This window comes from Diospyros lotus, chromosome 2 (genome assembly GCF_014633365.1).
Source record: "Diospyros lotus cultivar Yz01 chromosome 2, ASM1463336v1, whole genome shotgun sequence".
Classification (NCBI taxonomy): Eukaryota; Viridiplantae; Streptophyta; class Magnoliopsida; order Ericales; family Ebenaceae; genus Diospyros; species Diospyros lotus.
This window is the reverse complement of record NC_068339.1, coordinates 41,329,492-41,349,804: the sequence shown is the minus strand read 5'-3', so window position 1 is coordinate 41,349,804 and position 20,313 is coordinate 41,329,492. Positions and strand designations below refer to the sequence as shown.

Below are 20,313 nucleotides of genomic sequence, written 5' to 3'. Positions count from 1 at the left end.
TTTAGAAAAGTTAACTCCCAGACTCCAACGATAGAATTTTTCTAACCGTTACAGATCCGTTGGAAGCTCCACTATATATATCAAAAAAAGATTTCTGGAGAAGGTTAATGCTCTATCAAGTTCTAGATCTTTAAAGCACACCCAAGCTCTCAAGCATCCATTTCAAGCAATCCAAGACTTAAGCTTAAAGTCAAATCCTTGGAGCCCAAGGAAAATGAGATATTTTGTCCAAGTGTGGTAAAAATTATATCATTATATTTGTTCATTTGCCTTGTAATATTTGTTCTTGTATTCATATTCATATTAGTCCAAGTTTGTTGGACATAAAATTGTTTATTTGTATTAATTGTGGATTGTGAGTGGCCTCCTAGAGCCTAAGTAATCTAGGTGTATTTGTTGTATTAGTTCTCGAGGTGAGCTAAGGGGAAAATCTCAGTTTCGTGTAAAATTATCCTAGGTGAACTTGTTAGAAAACCTAGGTGTGGTTATAGTAGAACCTCAAGCGTCGGGTTGATCTTGAGAGAGTGGAGTAGGTGTTAGAGACACCAAACCACTATATATTTTTGTGTTGTTATTGTTGTTTGCATATTTATATTCCTATCACTCCCAAACAACATAAATATTTATAACAAGTATTTTCTTTGTATAAGAAAAGCTCAAGAGTTTTTAAAATGAAAGAATTCAATTTAATAAATTTTTAACACTCAATTCACTCCCCTCTTGAGTGGCCATTATGTGTCAAGGGACCAACAGAAAAGCTCCATGAGAGATAGACAAATTGGAATAAGAAATGTAATGGTTTAAAGGATATGAGGATTTAGAAAAGGGAAGAAGTGTATTGGTCAACAAATGACAATGAAAATCCTGTAGATAAGAATGAGGCCTACTGATTCGAGAAGATCTACGAACTGGAAGAGAAGGAATAAAAATGGGATTAGAAGAAGAAGCCGTAAGTAGAGCTGAAGGAGGAACATGAGGAACATGTTCGGAGGAAGGTGTAAAACGGTCAAACAAATTAGGATGAGATTTGGGTAAGATTAAATTAGAGAAAGGATCCACCATTTCAATAAGAGAACAGACAGAATGAAATGGGAAAACATTCTCATGAAATACATCACGAGACACAAAGATATTTTTAGTAACAATATCATAATTAAAGCTTGTAGTCTTTCATACCAAGAGGGTATCCAATAAAGACACAAGCAGTAGCACGAGGATGAAATTTTTCCCAATGAAAAATTAATGTAGAAGCAAAACAAAGACTACTAAATATTCGAAAAGAATCATAATCGACAGGAGTTCGATAAATGAGCTGATAAGGAGATTGATACTTTAAAATAAGGGCAGGAGTTCTATTGATCAATAAGGCAGTAGTTAGAATGCAATGACCCCAGAATTGAATAAGAACTCGAGATTGAAATAGCAGTGCCCTAGCTACACTAAAAAGGTGTTGATGTTTATGTTCAACCATTGAATTTTGCTAAAGTCTTTTCACACAAGAAAATTGATGGATCACCCCCTTGGTAGCAAAATAATGATGGAATTTTAGTTCAAGAGCTTTATTTGATATAATTTCTTCACCCTTTTGTTAAATCATGTCTCTACAATAAAGAAAAACTTGGGAACAATACTCCTAGCATCAAATTTTTACCTCATCAAGTAAACCCAAATAAACTGTGTATAGTCATCAACCAAAGTAAAGAAATATCTATAACCAGCATATGTTGGAACATAATATGGCCCCCAAGTGTCATAGTGAACAAGATCAAAGCATGCTGGGATAAATGATTGTTGGAAAAAAAGATAATCTTTTATGTTTGGCTAAGGGACATATTGAACAAGAAACACCCTAAGTGATTTAATTGAACAAATCTTTTAATTTTTCCATCCTATGAAAAGAAATATGTCCAAGTCTATAATGCTAGGTATGTTTACTTACAAGAGCTATATGACTAGCATAAGTACATGTACTATCTACTGGCTGACATATAGAAACAAAATAGGCAACATCAATGACATATAAACATTCTTGAAGACTACCCTTGTCAATTATCTTAAGTGTTGGACATCTTGGATAATACATGTGCGAGAAAAGAATTTGAGACTCATTGGGTTTTCCTTTGCTAATGCACTCATAGAAATCAAGTTAAACTTGAACAGAGCCACATATAAGACATTTTTAAGTGTTAGACAGTAACCAAGCCTCACATTTCTAGCATATGATATAGAAATCCGAGAGTGATCAAAAGAAGAATGATTAAAGCATATATGACTCGCAACCCCCGAATCCACTATCTAATACCTAGGACTGCTAAGTATTAGACTAACAGAGATAGAGAAATAAGAACCTAATGCTTCATCTGGAGGAGCATTAGGTTCTGCCCGTGTCTTAGTTGCACTAAGGTGAGTGCTCATATAATGGCCCGCCTCCCGAAGCATCCGCTAGCAAAAATGATCCGTGAGAGAGTCGTCACAAGAGAGATATAGAAACAAAATTCAGCAAATTAAACCTCAACAACTTATATATACGCAAACATCATTACATACATTTTCTTCGTCTTAGACTTATTCACGTATACAGTACAAGCTACAAAATAAGCAAGACAAGTTACATCAAAATAACTATCATTACTTGCTCTCAAAATAACCCCCAATAATATTCAAGTTTGGGGATGACTCTGTACACCACTCTAACCCGACTCAAGCGCAACTAAACTCACCACCTTCCTTTGCTTTTCCCTTATCTTTACCTGGAATGACGCAAAGAAGCAATATGAGCCACAAGGCTCATCAAGTTCATATAGCAAATAAAGGCATAATAAATGAAGCAAGATAAGCAAAGCATGATATCACAACCACAAGGATAAGAGACTCTCTTACCACGAGGGACTAACAACGGGAACAAGATAAACAAGATTAGGTTGAGAAGTTTCCACCATGACTAATTGTTAATCATCATGCCAATGCCATGTCCTATGTCAATGTATATGTAAGCCCCAAGATGCATAAATGATGTGGATCTTCGTGCACCCATGCTCTGGTTCGTACTAGACAACATTCCATATTCTTGTGGATCATCATCCACCCACACGCTAGTTTAACACCAGGCAACATTATGGACCGAAGCCCCCACAGTCAAGCACAAGCTTGTCAGTATTATTAGGATATTCTTTGTTCACATGCACAATCAATGCCACACAACATAATTTAGAGTGCACAAATGTATGCCACCATGTACTATGTATCCTTACTACCGACCACATGAAATAATGCATTCTCAAAATATTATTAACCCCTATCTTAACCGAGGATATTTCAATGATATAATCCCCTTCTAATATGCTTTGATATGTTCAATGCACCCTAAAGTGCATAAACACATCAACAAATGCCCAAGCGTTTGTTAAAAATAACTAGACCTATTTTGGAAACAATATTATACCACTCAAATCTTAGCCAAATAGATTTAAATCTATACCAAAATGAAACCTATCGAGTCTAGTTTACAACGCAGCAAACGGTTTACAAATCCAATATTTCTATAAAAAAAATTATGCCTAAAATAGTGGAACATGAGCAACCTATCAAGGGCCCAAGATAGTCAATAGATAAGGGGGCAACTGTCAACAAACAAAGGATTTTTCACCCAATCTGTCGACTAATCAAGGCATTAGTCGACTAAAAGAATGCCCGAAAGCCTTCTGTCGACTAGCTCGACCAATTTAGCTGATAAATGAACCCCCAAACACGACATTTAACATACGAATACCAAAAAAACGTGTAAGATACATCAAACTCTTGCACACAACTACATCCTATCAATAAACATGCCATTCCTTTTACAAATATGGGGTGAAACAAGTCCTTGTTTAGGTGATATGCATGTTTAACCCAAAAATTTTGGAAAACAACACGAGGCGCAATCAACCAAATTTACGTAAAAACAAACCCCCTTCCAAAGGGTAGGGTTTTTTCTGTTTTTCATCCAAAAGAGGATATTTCAAGGATTCCAATAGAAGGAAAAGACCGTGATTTACACCAACCAGGGTCCTAAATGGAAACTTGTCATTTTAAAAAGATATGGTAGGAACTAGCGTTTGCGTTAATGGATGATTTGAGAAAAAAAGAGAAGCCACCAACCAAGCCACCTAGATTAATCGGAATCCCTCTACAATCAACCACCAACTCCTTCTTGAAGCTCCAAATTAAGAAGATGGAAAAGAGAGTTGAAAAAGGTAAGAGAGAGAGGAAGGAAGAAGAAATGAAGAAAATAACACTAAGGCATGCTTATATAGGAGCCCTCATTTCCCATTATGCCCTTCCACAAACAAATAAATTCCCCTCATGTCCTATCTTCATTTTCCATCATAAATTTAAATACAAAATTGCATATATATATATATATATTCATGCACACTTAAAGCCCAAATGAAAGCCCATCTTCCTTTCCAACTTAAGCTCATTTCAAGCCCACAATTGTGGACTTTTCTACCCCTTAGAATTTATATCCTTTTTGATCCAAAATTTAACACATTAAATAATATAAAATTACCAAAAATACTCTGGACCCATTATCGAGTCGTTACAGCTCAACATGGTCAACAAGTGTTGATATTACGTAGGGTTCAATGATTATATAAAGTCTCCCATAACCTGATACTATTAGACAAATTATGATGAGTCTCAGACACTTGGCTAACTATAGAAGAATTCACTTGATTATGATTCATCAGGCTCCTCTGATTTTATTCTTGAGAAATTAGAGCAAAAACTTTATTAATGGGAGGGATAGGATCCATTAAGAGTAATTGACCTCATACTTGAGCAAAAGAATCGTTCAATCCCATTAGAAAATACATCACATATTCCATGTGATAATGATCTACAAGTGCCCTAGTACCACAACATGAACAATTTCCACATGTGAATATAGGCTTAAAATTGTTGAGTTCATCCCAAATAGTTTTGAGTTTGGTGAGATAAGCATTTATAAACAATGAACCCTGAGTTAGGTTCATCAATTATCGCCTTAGTTGGAAGATCCTAGGACTATTACTCTGTTCATACCTCTTTTTGAGATCTATCCAAATATTGTGTGCTAACTCGAAGTATATAACACTTGCAGAAATCTCCTTAGACACAGAGTTAAGAATCTAAGATATGATTGTGTTATTATTCCTAATCCAGGCATTAAGAAGATATTCATCACCTGTCGTCATGGAATTGAACCATTGATAACCCTAACTTATTCTTCATCGACAAGGCAATCACCATTGTACAGCTCCAAGAGGCATAGTTATCTCATGTTAATGGTTGAGAGAATGCTAGGACTATCTGAATGATGAAGGAAGTAGGGACTTGATCCATTGTCGATAGCGAAATTGCTCATCGATGAGGATGATATATTTGGATGTACCATCGCCCTAGAACAAGTATGAACGAACGGAAAAGATTCAAAATAAACGTAAGGAAAACAACCTTCAAAAAAGGAAGGATGTTGTGCGAGATCCATCTAGTTGTCAAAAAATCCCCAAAGACAGCGAAACAGATCAGCAAAAGGAAATGAGTTATTGCTCTGATACCATATTGAGACAAAGGACGTAAAATAATATCTCAATTCTCATTATGAGAAACAAAATCAAGCAAATCATATAAATACAAATAACAGAGCAGTAAAGAGTAGTACTCTGCTCTACAATAACTAACTACACCCAACTAACTTCTAACTACACAACAAACAATTACAAACATAACGTATATAAACTCTAATAATAAATTTATTTGATTGGAAATATCGTCGTCAAACTATATGATCCTGCAAGAAAGAAAATTATTAAATGGTGTAGGGAGATCCTTATGCGTAAATACTCTGATACTTAAATCAGACACTGAAAATAATAAAGACCGTATTGAAATTAATATTAGATAAATATTTTTTTCTTAAATGAATACATACTTATTTATAGAAGGGTATAAAATAATTCTAAGTAAATCAAGATTAAAATTCCTACACATAACGTCTATCTTAATATTTTGAAACTCATTAAAATTAGAATTATGACATTTTAAAATGTGTTAGGATTAAAATTATTATGAATGATATTTTTTAACGCAAATATACTTTTTATTTTTAAGGAATTGGTCCACTTTTGACGACATAAGTAGCGGACTGATAGTGGAACCGTTAATCATAAGGTGAATGCAAACCGTCGGATTCGTAAAGTATAGAAGCATATGTGAAAAGAAGAATTTCAGAATTAAAATAATAAATCCTAAAAGGTTTCAAATTCAATTTAATTTTTAATTAAAATATATTCATAAAAGAAAAAGAAACGTGCTCCTACAGCTGTGAAAGAGCTTTCAACGAGAGGGAATTCAATTAAAATAAAGAGTAATGTTATTTATTTTTATTAAAAATAACTATGATGATGTGACATTAAAACATTTCAAAGGATAAGTAAACTGGAACTAGTCATTGAAGCATCTGTCTGTCTCCCTTGAGATGAGTTTAATTAGTCAATACCTCCACATTACTTAGTTAAGAAAATTAAATCAGATGCCCCCATTGACGTGACAAATTATTGTCAAGTATTTAAAATTTTATGTCCCACAACATAAGTTAAATAATCGAATAAATAATATGTCAATATCAATCTAATAGATCGTAAATTTAATTCTTATTATTTACAATAAGGTAAAGTCTTACACTTATGATTTATTTTATTTAGTACAATCAGAAATACGAGAATCAAAAATTATACAAAAATGATCATTTTAAATATTTAAAATTTTAAAAGAAATATTGAAATTTGAATTAGTATAATTTGAAGGAAAGGAAAAAAATTATTGTTAAAAAATAATATTTAACTAAAAAAAATCTCGCATGAAATAAATCAAAAATCTAATTTGAAGTGTATATAAATTATATTTATATTTAAATTTATTTAAAAATACATGAAAAGAGAAAGTCACCCGCACATATCAATTCCGCGAATTTCGAACACCCAATAAAAAAAAAAAATTAAATCAGATGATCTGTTGGGATTTTAAATCATTGTGTACAGGTGAAGCCGTGGTTGCTTTAATTTATATCTCCAGATAACAGCCGCCCTGGACGTGCCCGCCGTATTCCTCGCCGCCGGCCACTTCATTCCAGCTTCCACTCTTCAAATCCATCAACTGAGCCCTGTGGGCCTCGCCATACCGCTCGCAACCAATCACCACCAACTTCGACTGCCACGCGGTCACGTGCGCCACGTTCCGCACCGCCGCCGGTAGTGCCGCTACCCGCTCCCAGGTGCCCTCCTCGCGTGCCATTACGTTTCCGTCCTGGCACATGTACAGCCGTCCATCGCCGTCGTCCACGCAGGTTCTCGGGCACGTGGCAGAACACAAGGATTCCTCTTCGTGATCCCACCGGCCGGCTGAGATATCCAAGGCTTCGGAGTCGGCCCGGAACCGGCCCTGCATTTCCGTCGGGTACCCGCTGATTACGTGGAGCTTGCCACGATGGAAAACCGCCTTGCACTCGTCGCGCTCCTCCGCCATGTCCGGCAGCGGGGCCCACTCGTCCCTCGCTACGTCATACGTCATCGCCGATTTCAGCGCGTTCTTTTCGTCGTCGTGACCCCCTGCAACGTACACCGCCCCGCCGGAATCCGACACGCACCCGAAGAATATTCTCGGGCCGCCCGGCATCGGAGCCCCGCGCCGCCACTTCCCTGACACGAAGCTGTAAACGAAGACTGAATTGGAAATCCGCCAATTCCCCGGTTCGCACCCGCCCATCACTACCAGCTCCGACCCAACTCCGACGAGGCCGCAGAACATGGGCAACCCGTCTGAAAATGCCGGCAACGGCGGCAGCTCCGACCAGGATCCGGATTCTGGGTCGCAGAGGGTGAGGCGGTAAGCGGGAGTAGCCATGACCTTGGAGTTTCTTTCTCTGTTGGGATCGACCCGAGCCTGCGCCAGCACAAGAACGGAGCGGGAGAACCCGGCCTCATCCCGGCGGCGTCTGAACTCGGGCATCTGAATTTCGGCGTTCCAAGCCTTGGAAACGGAGGCGGCGACGGAGAAGTGATGGAAAGGTAAACGGATAAGACATTCGAGAGCGAGATGGTCCGGAAGACCCGGAAGGAGCTCCATGGAAGAGTTGGAGCAGGTCATAGATGTCCTGCGGAAACAAAAAAAGGAAGAAAGAGAATGAATTGGCCTGGGGCTTTGACGAGGAAGACATAAGGCTTATATATATATATAATTGGGCAGGATGGCAAGTGGTTTAAATGGAAGAGCTGAATTGAGAGTGATGGGCAAATGGCTTGAGAGTACTGTGTAAAAAATTATTGACGTACTCCAGCCATCATGTAAAAATTAAGAACATACCTTCGATCAGTTATATTATTTAAGATTCAAACACCAAAATTTATCCTAAATTTTTTAATTTAAAAATATCTTTTAGTCAATAGCTCACTTGATAACTCATTGACTTAATGGAAAACACAGGCTGTTTCTTAAGAGAAAACTGTACAAATTTTTTATACGAGTTTTGGCTGGGGACCATTTGGAGTTGGAGTCAATATAGAAAAACCACTATCCCACTCCCCTCCGTCATAGAAGTAGGCAGTCTTCAAAGACAGTTAATTAATCGGATTACACTTCATTATTAGCGTACTCAGTTACCCTGTTCCTAAAATTATATTGAAGAGGTAAATCGAGTGATATGCCTTGTCACCACTAATGTCACTCTCAAAGTCTTCTCCTAAAAAAAAATATTCTACTTCTCCTAAGAATCAAACCCACACTAGAAACCCCCAAATAAGTTTTCATCTTACCCCTTTGTCACTCGGCACCACAATACTTGAATCATGGTGGCCATGCTCTATATCATCAAACTTTTCCTTCCATGTATTACAAATACGATCACTTCAAAAGAGTACAAAACTTTATGAATGAACTTCCTATGAGTGATTCCGAGTCCAAATTGTAATAACCACAATGGATATTCATTAAAAACTTGAAGTGCACTAATACATTGTTTCATTACGAAAACAACATTGTTTCGTTACGAAAACAAGAGACTTTCAAGCAAACAATGTCAAGGTCAAGTCTTGATTAAGCAATCAATCCCATGTTCTCTACATGCTCTTTATAAACTTTAGTCGACAAGTCTTTAGTCATGGGATCTGCAATCATAACATCTATTTTTATGTGTTCAATGACCACTTCATTTTTCTTTATATGATCTCTAACAATTAGATACTTTATGTCAATATGTTTGCTTCGACTTCTACTTTTGTTATTTCCTAAAAAAAAAATTGCAGCTGAATTATCACAATAAATCTTCAAAGGCTTTTCTATAGAATCGATAACTTTTAAGCCTTTAACAAAATTTCTCTACCATAATGCATGTGTTGTGGCTTCATAGCAACCAATGAATTTTGCCTCCATGGTAGATGATGCAATTATAGTCTGTTTATTGCTTCTCTCCAAGGTACAACTCCTCCAGCAAAAAGAAATATGTATCCTGAAGTGGACTTCCTTGTGTCAGCACATCCAGTAAAATTTGAATCTATATATCCAACAACTTCAAGATTGTTAAAATGCTTGTATGTGAGTCTATAGTCTTTGGTTCCTTGAAGATATCTCGTCACCTTTTTGGCAATTTTCCAATGCTCTATACGTTGATTACTTTGATATCTACCTAGTACACCAACAGCAGAGGCAATATAGAGTTTAGTGCAGACTTGTGCATGCATTATGCTACCAACAACGGAAGCATATGGTATAGATGTCATGTGCTCTCTTTCCAATTCATTTAATGGGCACTGGCTCTGATTGAATTTATCACCTTTAAAAATGGATGCTACAATTGATGTTCAATCCTTCATCCTGAACCTTTCTAAAACCTTTTCAATGTAGGCCTTCTAAGACAATCCTAATGACCTTTGAGATTTGTTTCTATGAATCTCTACACCAATGACATAAGAGGCTTTAACCATATCCTTTATTTCAAAGTTTTGACTAAGGAATGGTTTTGTGTCATGTAGCAAACCCAAATCACTACTTGCAAGTAAAATGTCATCTATGTATAGGATAAAGAAAATATATTTGCTCCCACCTTAAGATATATGCATTGGTCAATGATATTTTCTATAAAACCAAATGAAGTAACAACATTGTGAAACTTCAAATTCCATTAACGAGAAGTCTGTTTTAGCCCATATATAGATTTCTTTAATTTGCAAACCATGTGATTTCCTTTATCACTAGTAAATCTTTCAAGCTGCTTCATGTATACTTCATTTTCAAGATCCCCATTTAAAAATGTTATTTTCACATCTATTTGATGTAGCTCAAAGTCAAAATGAGCTACTAAAGCCATTATGATTCTGAATGAATCCTTCTTAAAGACGAGAGAAAACATTTCATGATAATCGGCCCCTTTCTTTTGAGTGAAACCCTTAGCTACAAGTCTAACCTTATATAAAACTCGATTTGTAAACGAGATGGACTTGAACTCAATAAAGTTTGGCTCGTTAGCTCATGAGTTGACTCAAATAGATGCTTATGAGTTGGCTCAATTATAGGCTTGTAAGCTGTCTGGAATAGAGGCTCGCGAGCTAACCCGCTTATAGGTTCGTGAGCACCTTGTTAGTTGATTTGGTAAAAATTATTATTTTTTATATTTTTATATATAGGATAACATCACTGAGATTCTTCTGTCACATGAAACAAAACAATGTATGTGATTCTTGGAAGATTTTGATGTGTTGATATTTTGTAGGTTGATATATAATTATGATTACTTATTAATATTATAATTTTAAATTACAGGTTGATATTTGGAGCAGCTAATTTGAAGTTTAATTAAAAATATCTTTGTTGTGCTATAATTTTATTTATATTTGTATTTTGAAAATAATTAGACAAGTAATTTGATTATCTTTTTGTACAATAAATAATATTATGCTTATTGTAATTTATGAAATTATTATTACTTAATTATCATGTCGATGTTATATTTGTTGATTATCATATTAATATTTATTTTTATTGTATATCAATTTATTAAATTTTTTTAAATAAAACTTTAATAAATTCCAGCTCAAGTTGGACTTGCTCAAGCCTGAGCTTGAAGATGAGCTCGGCCTGTCAACAAAATTAACGAACTGAGCCTAAGCCGAGCTCGAACTCAGGCTATACTAATCGAGGTCAAGCTCAAGCTCAAGCCAAGTTTCCAGGCTCGACTTGAACTCAAGCTCAATCTTGAACCTGTGATAAAATTTGTCGAGTTGAGCCGAGCTAAACGAAGCTCGGAACGACTTGGCTCATTTGCACCCTTAATTTTGTATAGACAATTAATTAACCCACAAATAAAAATACACGTGTTAAATATATGGGCCACATGTACTATACCGTTATGATTTTGAATGAATCCTCCTTTAAGACAAGAGAAAACGTTTCATGATAATCAACGTCTTCCTTTTGAGTGAAACCCTTAACTACAAGTTTGGCCTTATATAAAACTCGATTTGTAAATGAGCTGAAATTGAACTCAATAAAGTTTGGCTCGTTAACTTACGAGTTGACTCGAATAAAGGCTCATGAACTGACTCGATTATAGGCTTGTGAGCTGTCTCGAATAGAGGCTCGCGAACTAACCCGCTTATAAGTTCGTGAGCACCTTGTTAGTTGATTTGGTAAAAATTATTATTTTTTATGTTTTTATATATAGGATAACATCACAAAGATTGTTCTGTCACATGAAACAAAACAATGTATGTGATTCTTGAAAGATTTTGATGTGTTGATATTTTGTAGGTTGATATATATTTGATATATAATTATGATTACTAATTAATATTATAATTTTAAATTGCAGGTTAATATTTAGAGCAGCTAATTTGAAGTTGAATTAAAAATATCTTTGTTGTGCTATAATTTTATTTATGTTTGTATTTTGAAAATAATTAGACAAGTAATTTGATTATCTTTTTGTACGGTAAATAATATTATGCTTATTGTAATTTATGAAATTATTATTACTTAATTATCATATCGATGTTATATTTGTTAAGTATAAGGTTAAATTTATTTAAATATATTTTTTAATTATCATATTAATATTTATTTTTATTATAGATCAGTTTAATAAAAAAAATTAAATAAAACTTTAATAAATTTCAGCCCAGCTCAAGTTGGGACTCGCTCGAACCTAAGCTTGCTTGAGCTCAGCTCATCAATCAAATTAACGAACTGAGCTCAAGCCGAGCTTTTAGGCTCAGCTCAAACTCGAGCTCCATCTTGAATCTGTGATAAAATTTGTCGAGCTGAACCAAGCTAAATGAAGCTCGACTCGACTTGACTCATTTGTACCCTAACTTTTTATAGATAGTTAATTAACCCACAAATAAAAATACACATGTTACATATGTGGGCCACATATACTATGCAGTTACATACTGAACGAGAGTCATTTGAGTGTGTGCGTCTGGAAACCGAATCTCTCTCATTCATCATTCATGTGATGTTTTTTATCCGGCGAATCCATTTGCAGCAGTTAAGGAAGGGTCCACCCTAGCAAGTATGAACTCCTTAAGGGAGATAGCAACTATTGCGGCTGCGCCGACGTTTCACCCCAGGGCGAGGGCGGGCGGGCGCTGGGGCTGGGGCTGGCGCCGGCCCTGTGGCCTAATTTTCAAATAAAATAATAAAAGAAAAACATAAACTTAACGTGAGGTTAACTTTCGATGATCAAGTCAAATGTAATGTTTATCTTATTAGAACACAGATTTGAATGATAAACAACAATATATAGCCCAACTGTGTATGAAAAGTGGGAATTGGGAATGGGAATTGTCTTGTGTTGGAGGCTCCACGTTTCCTTGGTTTCTCTAAAGTCTAATAATCTCTATATATTATATTATCCACCACTTTTGAACCCTTAAGCATAGACCCCCCTTTTGTGACCCTTGTAACCACGCTCTTTGACATAGAAGCAACGAGGAAACTTGGGATCAAAGCAAATGTGGGGAATCCAGTCAAGTACGATGGCAACCTTCCCTATTCACTATCCCAAAAAACCCGGAAAAAAAAAAAAAGACAAAATTAAATAATCTAAGAGCATGTTTGAGGGAGTATTTAGCAGAGGATTTCGGACATTTAACGGCACTTTCTTTTTTAGTGGTTTTTGTTGATTTGTCGTTAGTTTTAATTAAATAATGTCCTTTATATTTAGAAAAATAGACAATTTAAAATCACCGATTGTTGGCATATATTACTAGGGCCAACCTTGAGGGTAGACAACCAAGGCAATTGCCTTGGAGGCCCCCACTAAGGCTCGTCTTCACCTTATTGGTATGGCCTCATCTCATATTATATATAGATATATAATATTAAATAAGATTAAGAGCCTGAGATGTTAGGGCCCATATAAAATTTTGCTTAGGACCCTGAACTTCTCAGGGCCGGCCCTGTATATTACCACAATTACTAATAAGATAGTATTTGTTAATTAAGATATAGATAAAATAAAATATGAAAAACATTCTGAATAAATATATTTTTTATTATATTAGTTAAATTTATCTGCAAATAAGTTATGTAACTTTTAATTTTAAATTTTCTCAATAAATTTATCTCTCTCCCTTCGGATAAGTTATCTTGAACCTTACAGATAAGTTATCTTGATACAATTTTATGAAATTTACAAGATAAAAAATAGTTAAAAGGAGTGTGATATACTTTGTGTGATCCCTTCGATACTTAAGTCAGTTCAATAGACAGTTAACAAAGAATATATTCTTGTAGTTTTGTTTTTGACATATTTAGAAAAGAGAAATAACCCTTTATTTATACATGGGTTAGATAACAAGTGACAATGTTTTCACAATTTTTAAAATTAAAATTATTAACTTCTGTTCTATCTTTTTAAGATGATAATTTTTAAAGTTAATTAACATGTTTAAACCGAGATCTCATTTGGAAGGGCTTCAAGAGACCAATCACTCTCATTCTCACTCTCTCAAGAGAGTTATGGAGAGATTTTCAGAAAGCTTAGAAAAGAGGGTGTTTGGACTTTTATAGTTTTTTTCATTTATTTTTTGAATTTTTTAAAATTTATTTATTCTTAAAATTAATCTTTTTAATCCAACACACATCAAATTCAAAAGCAAATAATTCGCATCAAGTTTTTCTAGGACAGCAAATTTGTTACTTAATATATATTATAAGATAAAAAATGCTTCATATAAATATAATTAAAAGGTGGGGTGGGGCCAGATTGGGCAAAAATGTCCCCCCACCCAAATCCAATCCAATTAATCAAATGCCAATGAACCCTGCCTTAATCCAGGGAGAGTTAAAAGGGCAAATAAATAATATAGTATTTATTTCATTCAACCCTTGAGAAAGGAGGAGTTGAGTTGTAATTATGGTTAAAAAAATAAAAAATAAAATCTAATCAACGTTGCTTTTTTTGAAAGGTAGGCAACGTGTTCATGATTAACTCAGTCTAATTGGTGGATTTGGTCCAATTTGGAAGCATTGGGTGATATCCCAGTCCTTACTTTCAATGTTTTTCCTAGCAGAACATGATAGAAAAAATGCTTCTTATCTTGAACCGTCAAAAGAATATTAAAATATATTTTCAATCTATTTTTATAATTTTTTTAAAAAAAATAGGATTATTTCATAATATTAAAATTCAAATTTTCAAAAATTCAAAGAAACATTTTGATTGGTCCAAGTGACCTCGAAAGGTCTCCTGGGCAAGTATCCCCCGAAGTATCCAGAGAATTTCTGGGATGGTTAGGCCTCAACACTGCATAGCCTAAAAATTTACTCAAAGTCTCTCAAGTTTAAGTCACTCAGTGGCTCCGAAGACCTTTTGGACTCATCGAAAAATACTCATCAGGGCATTTTCACCTCGAAGATAACTCTAGCCCCTCTATCCTCACCTGATACATCTTTTTCGAAGAGTCAAAAGCTTCTCGCCTACATACCACGCGTTATGTGAACCCTACCACAAAACATCTATAAATAGCCATTTATTCTATAGCAAATGGACTTTTTTGGACCTTTAACAACTCACTCACTCTCTCTGGGACCTCAGTCCTGAAGACTTAAAACTCGAACCACACAACCCATCGGGATACTACTTAGTGGCAGAGCCACCTTATGGCCAACTAAGGCCTTGGCCCCAGTTGATTTTTTTATTTTTTTATTTTTTATATGTATTATTATAGATAATTATAATTTAGGCATGGCTAAAATTATAATTTGGCCTCATCTAAATAGATATAATTGTCAAAATTAATAAATTTAATAAGTTAAATTGTGTATTTTAAAAATTAAATAAAAATAAAATTACAATTTTTTACAAGTGTTGTGTTGTGATTCTCAAGTCTATTCAAACTTTTTATATATACACACACATATATATATATATTATCGTTATAGCTAAATGTAAAAAGTGAGTGATGGAAAAAAAAGAAAGGTAAAATCAAAGATAACAAATAAATAAAAAAAGAGTGAAAATTAAAAAAGTTTGAATAGACTTGAGAAGACAAGAAAGACTCTAAGATTGGCAGATTGCAGGCGCAATGATGCACTTGCAGGCGCAATGATGCACCTGCAAGGAGAAATAGGGAAAATCAATTAAGGGGAAAAATCTCTTCATATATATGGAATTTATATATAATATGTTGTATAATATATATTAATATTTAATATAAATTAAAAAATGAGAAGCAAAACATCCCTTCATCTTCAAATTTGTTCTTTTTGTCTTCCCTCTTCTCTTAGTTCTCTATTTTGTCACTTTTGCGAATCCTATTTGTCCATTTCTGGTTCTCAGGTTCTAATTTCTCTATTTCATTCATTCATAAGAATCACAACACAAAAGTTGTTCAATCTTTTCCTTAAACAAAAGCTATTGCTTGAGGAACGAGGATCACTAGAAACTAATGACTAATTCACTTATCAGTATTCACTAGCAACTAGCGAGGTATCAATCACTTCCTTTAGTTTTTTTCTCTTACAATAAGTATTTTATTTGTCAATTATAAAAAATGACTCACCCATATTATGGTTGAATTTTTGTATGTTTATGTTGCAAGTTCTAAAAAGTCTATTAATCCAATGGATCCAATACATGAGATTGATCTTATTATTTAATGCCTTTGCCTTGATGGTCCTTTGATTTTGATTATGTAACAGTCTAATAGAATAATTAAAAAAATTTACTTATAGGAGTAATTATCATTGCAAAATTTTATGTCAAACTAGATATATTATTATTACCTCCAGCTCCTATCCCTTTTTCCTTTACCGAATTGTCTTTTGGCTTTCGCTAACATAAGGTACACTACATACATCCCGTATAATATAATATGCTATAGAATTCAAAGTATTATTAATTTTATCTTGTGTGATTGGTAGTTGTAGAATCCAGTACAAATCTTATTGATTCTATAGCTAGGTTGTATTTGTATGTTGTTTGTGAAATTATGAATTTAATTTTCTTATGATTTGCTATTAATTATAGAGATTATAATAATAATGTTGGCTCCTTAATTTAATCTACTGTGCATTATTTACATGTTGGATGGCTCTTATCTAATTTGTTCTAATGCTAATAAATTAGTTGAACAGTTGAAGGTTGAAAAAAATGGACAGGGATAAACAAAAAAGCATAGATGTGTTCTTTAAGAAGAAAGTAACTTCTAAAAGTGATGCTTCTAAGAAATTAATTTCTGAAAGTGATGAACCTCCTAACAAGCCTCCTTCCAAGTGTTGTAGAATTGAACATATTGATGATATTATTTTGGTTAACAATAAAACTTTTGAACGTGATCCAGGCAAGCGTAAGCCAATGTGGGAATATTTAGCTAATGAAGTTGATGAAATACGAAGAGCTTATTTAATAGTTGGGCCATATCAACCTTATCTCTCTAAATCTAGTTATCCATTTTCAAAGGAAAAGCATTCCCGACGTTTTCAATCTTCTTGGTTCAAAGAATTTTCTTCATGGCTTGAGTATTCACCTCATATAGATGTTGCTTTTTGTTTACCATGTTATCTTTGCACTACAAAGTTGGGTGGGCGATTGGGTTGGGATGCATTCACAATCAAAGGTTTTAATAGTTGGAAGAGAGTTCATAATGGAAAGGATTGTGCTTTTTTAAGTCACATGGGAGATGACCCTTGTTCACAACATACTAGTGCAGTAAAATCATGTGCAGACTTAATGAACCAGTCTTACCATATTGATAAAGTTATGCATGCACAAAGCTCCCAACAAATTAAAAAAAATAGGCTGCGTGTTAAGACTTCCATTGATGTTGCTCGTTGGCTTGCTTTTCAAGGATGTGCTTTTAAAGGACATGATGAAACTATTGATTCAAGAAATAGTGGTAATTTTCTTGAAATGATTAAACTTTTGGCATCTTACAATGAAAAAGTTGGAGATATTGTTCGAAGAAATGCTCCATTGATAGCTAAGTATACTTCACCTCAAATACAAAAGAAGATTTTACATGTTCTAGCAAATAAAGTGTGAAATCAAATTCGCGAAGATATTGGGGACTCTAAGTTTTGTATTATCGTTGATGAAGCACGTGATGAGTCCAAAAGGGAACAAATGGCTCTTGTCTTGAGATTTGTTGACAAAGATGGTTTCATAAATGATAGATTTTTTATCTTTATCATGTTCAAGACACATCATATATGACACTTAAAGATGCTATTAGTGAAATACTCTCTCATCATTGCCTTGATATTCAAAATATCTGTGGCCAAGGATATGATGGTGCTAGTAACATGCGTGGTGAATGGAATGGATTGCAAGCATTATTTCGTAATGAATGTCCTTGTGCTTATTATGTGCATTGTTTTACTCATCGGTTACAATTAGCCTTAGTTGCTGCCTCTAAGGAAGTTCCTTCTATTTATCAATTCTTTCAGAATTTGAATTTTATTATTAATATTATCACTGTTTCTTCTAAGCATCATGATCAATTTCAAGCTGCCCAAATATTTGAATTTGAACACTTGCAAGCTATTGGTGAGCTTGAAACCGGTAAAGGTTCTAACCAAGTAGGCACACTAAAGCGAGCTAGTGATACTAGATGGGGTTCTCATTTTTATTCTATACGCAGTCTTCTACGATGATATAATGAATCTTGTTTAGTGCTTGAAAAAATTTGTAGTGAAGGCTCAAATTACTCTCAAAGAGGAGATGCTACTGCAGCTTATAAGATGATAACTTCTTTTGAGTCTACTTTTAATTTATATTTGATGAAGGAGATCATGGGCACAACTGAAATTCTTTGTCAAGCATTACAACAAAAGTCTCAAGATATTTTGAATGCTATGCAGTTGGTTTCAAGTACAAAGGAACTTATTCAAGAATTGCGAGATGATGGTTGAAAAAAAATGCTTGAAAATGTTGTTGATTTCTCTAGGTTTCATGAAATAGATGTTCCAGATTTTGATGCTCAATATATTGAAGGATGTGGTCGTCGACAACATAATCAAATAACTATTGAGCATCATTATCATTTTGATATCTTCAATTCAACCATTGACTTCCAATTACAAGAGTTAGATAGCAGGTTTAATAAGCAAACAATGGAACTTTTGTCGCTTAGCTCTTCATTAGATCCGAATGATGGTTACAAAGCATTTAATATTGATGATATTTGTAGTCTTGCAGAGAAGTACTATCTTCTTGATTTTTTTGAGCAAAGAAAGAATTAATTTGAATTGTCAATTGAAGCATTTCCATAAAGACATTCCAAGGCATCGAAAGCTACAAAATTTGTCTTCAATTTCTGAATTGTGTCAAGGATTAGCGAAGACAGGAAAGACAAATTCCTAGGCTAATTCGTCTTGTCTTAACACTTCCAGTTTCAACAGCAAGCAGTGAGCATGCATTCTCAGCAATGAAAATTGTGAAAACAAGGTTTCGAAACAAGATGGATGATGACTTTCTTGCAAATAATTTGGTTGTGTATATTGAAAGAGAGATTGCTGAAACTTTTACTATAGATTCTATCCTTGAAGATTTTGTCAATTTAAAATAGCGTCGTCTACAATTTTAGGTATGCACTTCTTCTTTTATTTTATTTTACATTAACATTATTAAATTTTATCATACATATAATTATTATGTTTATCTATGTCAAGTGTTTTAAGAACGATGTTTGGTTCATTATTCATTGGGCTACTAGTAGAAAGTGGAATTCTTTTGTTTTGAGATGCTTCCTGAAAAGGTTAGTACCTTTATTTGTTATTGTTCATTTAAATTTTTATTGTTACATGATATTAGTTAGTAAATAATTTAGGTAAGTATGTTAAAATTCATGATAATTTTTTTTAATAAATTAGTATATTTGCAAATAAATATTTTAATAATTTAGTAAATCTATTTTTTTTGCTCGGACTAAAAATTTTTCTTGGTTCTGCCACTAATACTACTCCCCCAAAGACTCACATTCAACATATAATGCATACTCATCTGCTTCTCTGTTTCAAGACATTAGTGTCTGAATTAGGTATTAAAAGGTTCACGCAAGAAAGATTCTCACGTGCCTTCTAACTATATTTGTGTTGCAAACCCAAGTAATGCCACATCCCTAAAGACCTTTTGGATTCCATTAGAGACTAGTCCCTAAAAACTCTTCGGGCGTGACAACCCTGAAGACTCTAAAGACCCATCTAGGGACCCCTAAAGTCTTAGATTTCCCAAACAACAAATCAAGTTTAGCCTTCGTCGATCCTCTAGAAGCATCTCGAACCTCACTATTTTTCCAAGGCCTCAACATTGCATAGCCTAAAGAATCACTCAAAGTCTCCCAGGCCCAAGTCACTCGATGGCTCCGAAGACCTTTTGGACTCACCAAAGAATACTCATCAAGGCACTTTCACCCCAAAGATACCTTTAGCCCCTCTAACCTCACCCGATGCATCTTTTTCGAAGAGTCAGAAGGTTTTCGCCTACATACCACATGTTATGTGGACCCTACCACTAAGTGTCTATAAATAGCCATTTATTACATAGCAAATGGACTTTTTTGGACCTTTAACAGCTCGTTCACTCTCTCTGAGACCTCAATCCTAAAGACTTAGAGCTTGGACCACACGACCCATCAGGATACTACTCCCCTAAAGACCCACATTGAACATATAATGCATACTCATACTCATCTGCATCTCTGTTTCAAAACATCAGTGTCTGACTTAGGTATTAGACGGATCATACGAGAAAGATCCCCACATGCCTTCTAACTATCTCTGTGTTGCAAACCC

General features: G+C 34.5%; 1 protein-coding gene across 1 annotated transcript; it reads right to left on the bottom strand.

Moving 5' to 3' along the window:
- Positions 1 to 6,914: 6,914 nt before the first annotated feature.
- Positions 6,915 to 8,229, bottom strand: LOC127795423 (F-box/kelch-repeat protein At1g80440-like). The gene has a single exon (XM_052327080.1). The coding sequence runs from the start codon at positions 8,167 to 8,169 to the stop codon at positions 7,087 to 7,089; it is 1,083 nt and encodes a 360-aa protein (XP_052183040.1). The 5' UTR covers positions 8,170 to 8,229; the 3' UTR covers positions 6,915 to 7,086.
- Positions 8,230 to 20,313: the final 12,084 nt, after the last annotated feature.

Coding starts and splice junctions, on each gene's coding strand:
- LOC127795423 (XM_052327080.1), bottom strand. CDS start 8,169: ATGACCTGCTCCAACTCTTCCATGGAGCTCCTTCCGGGTCTTCCGGAC.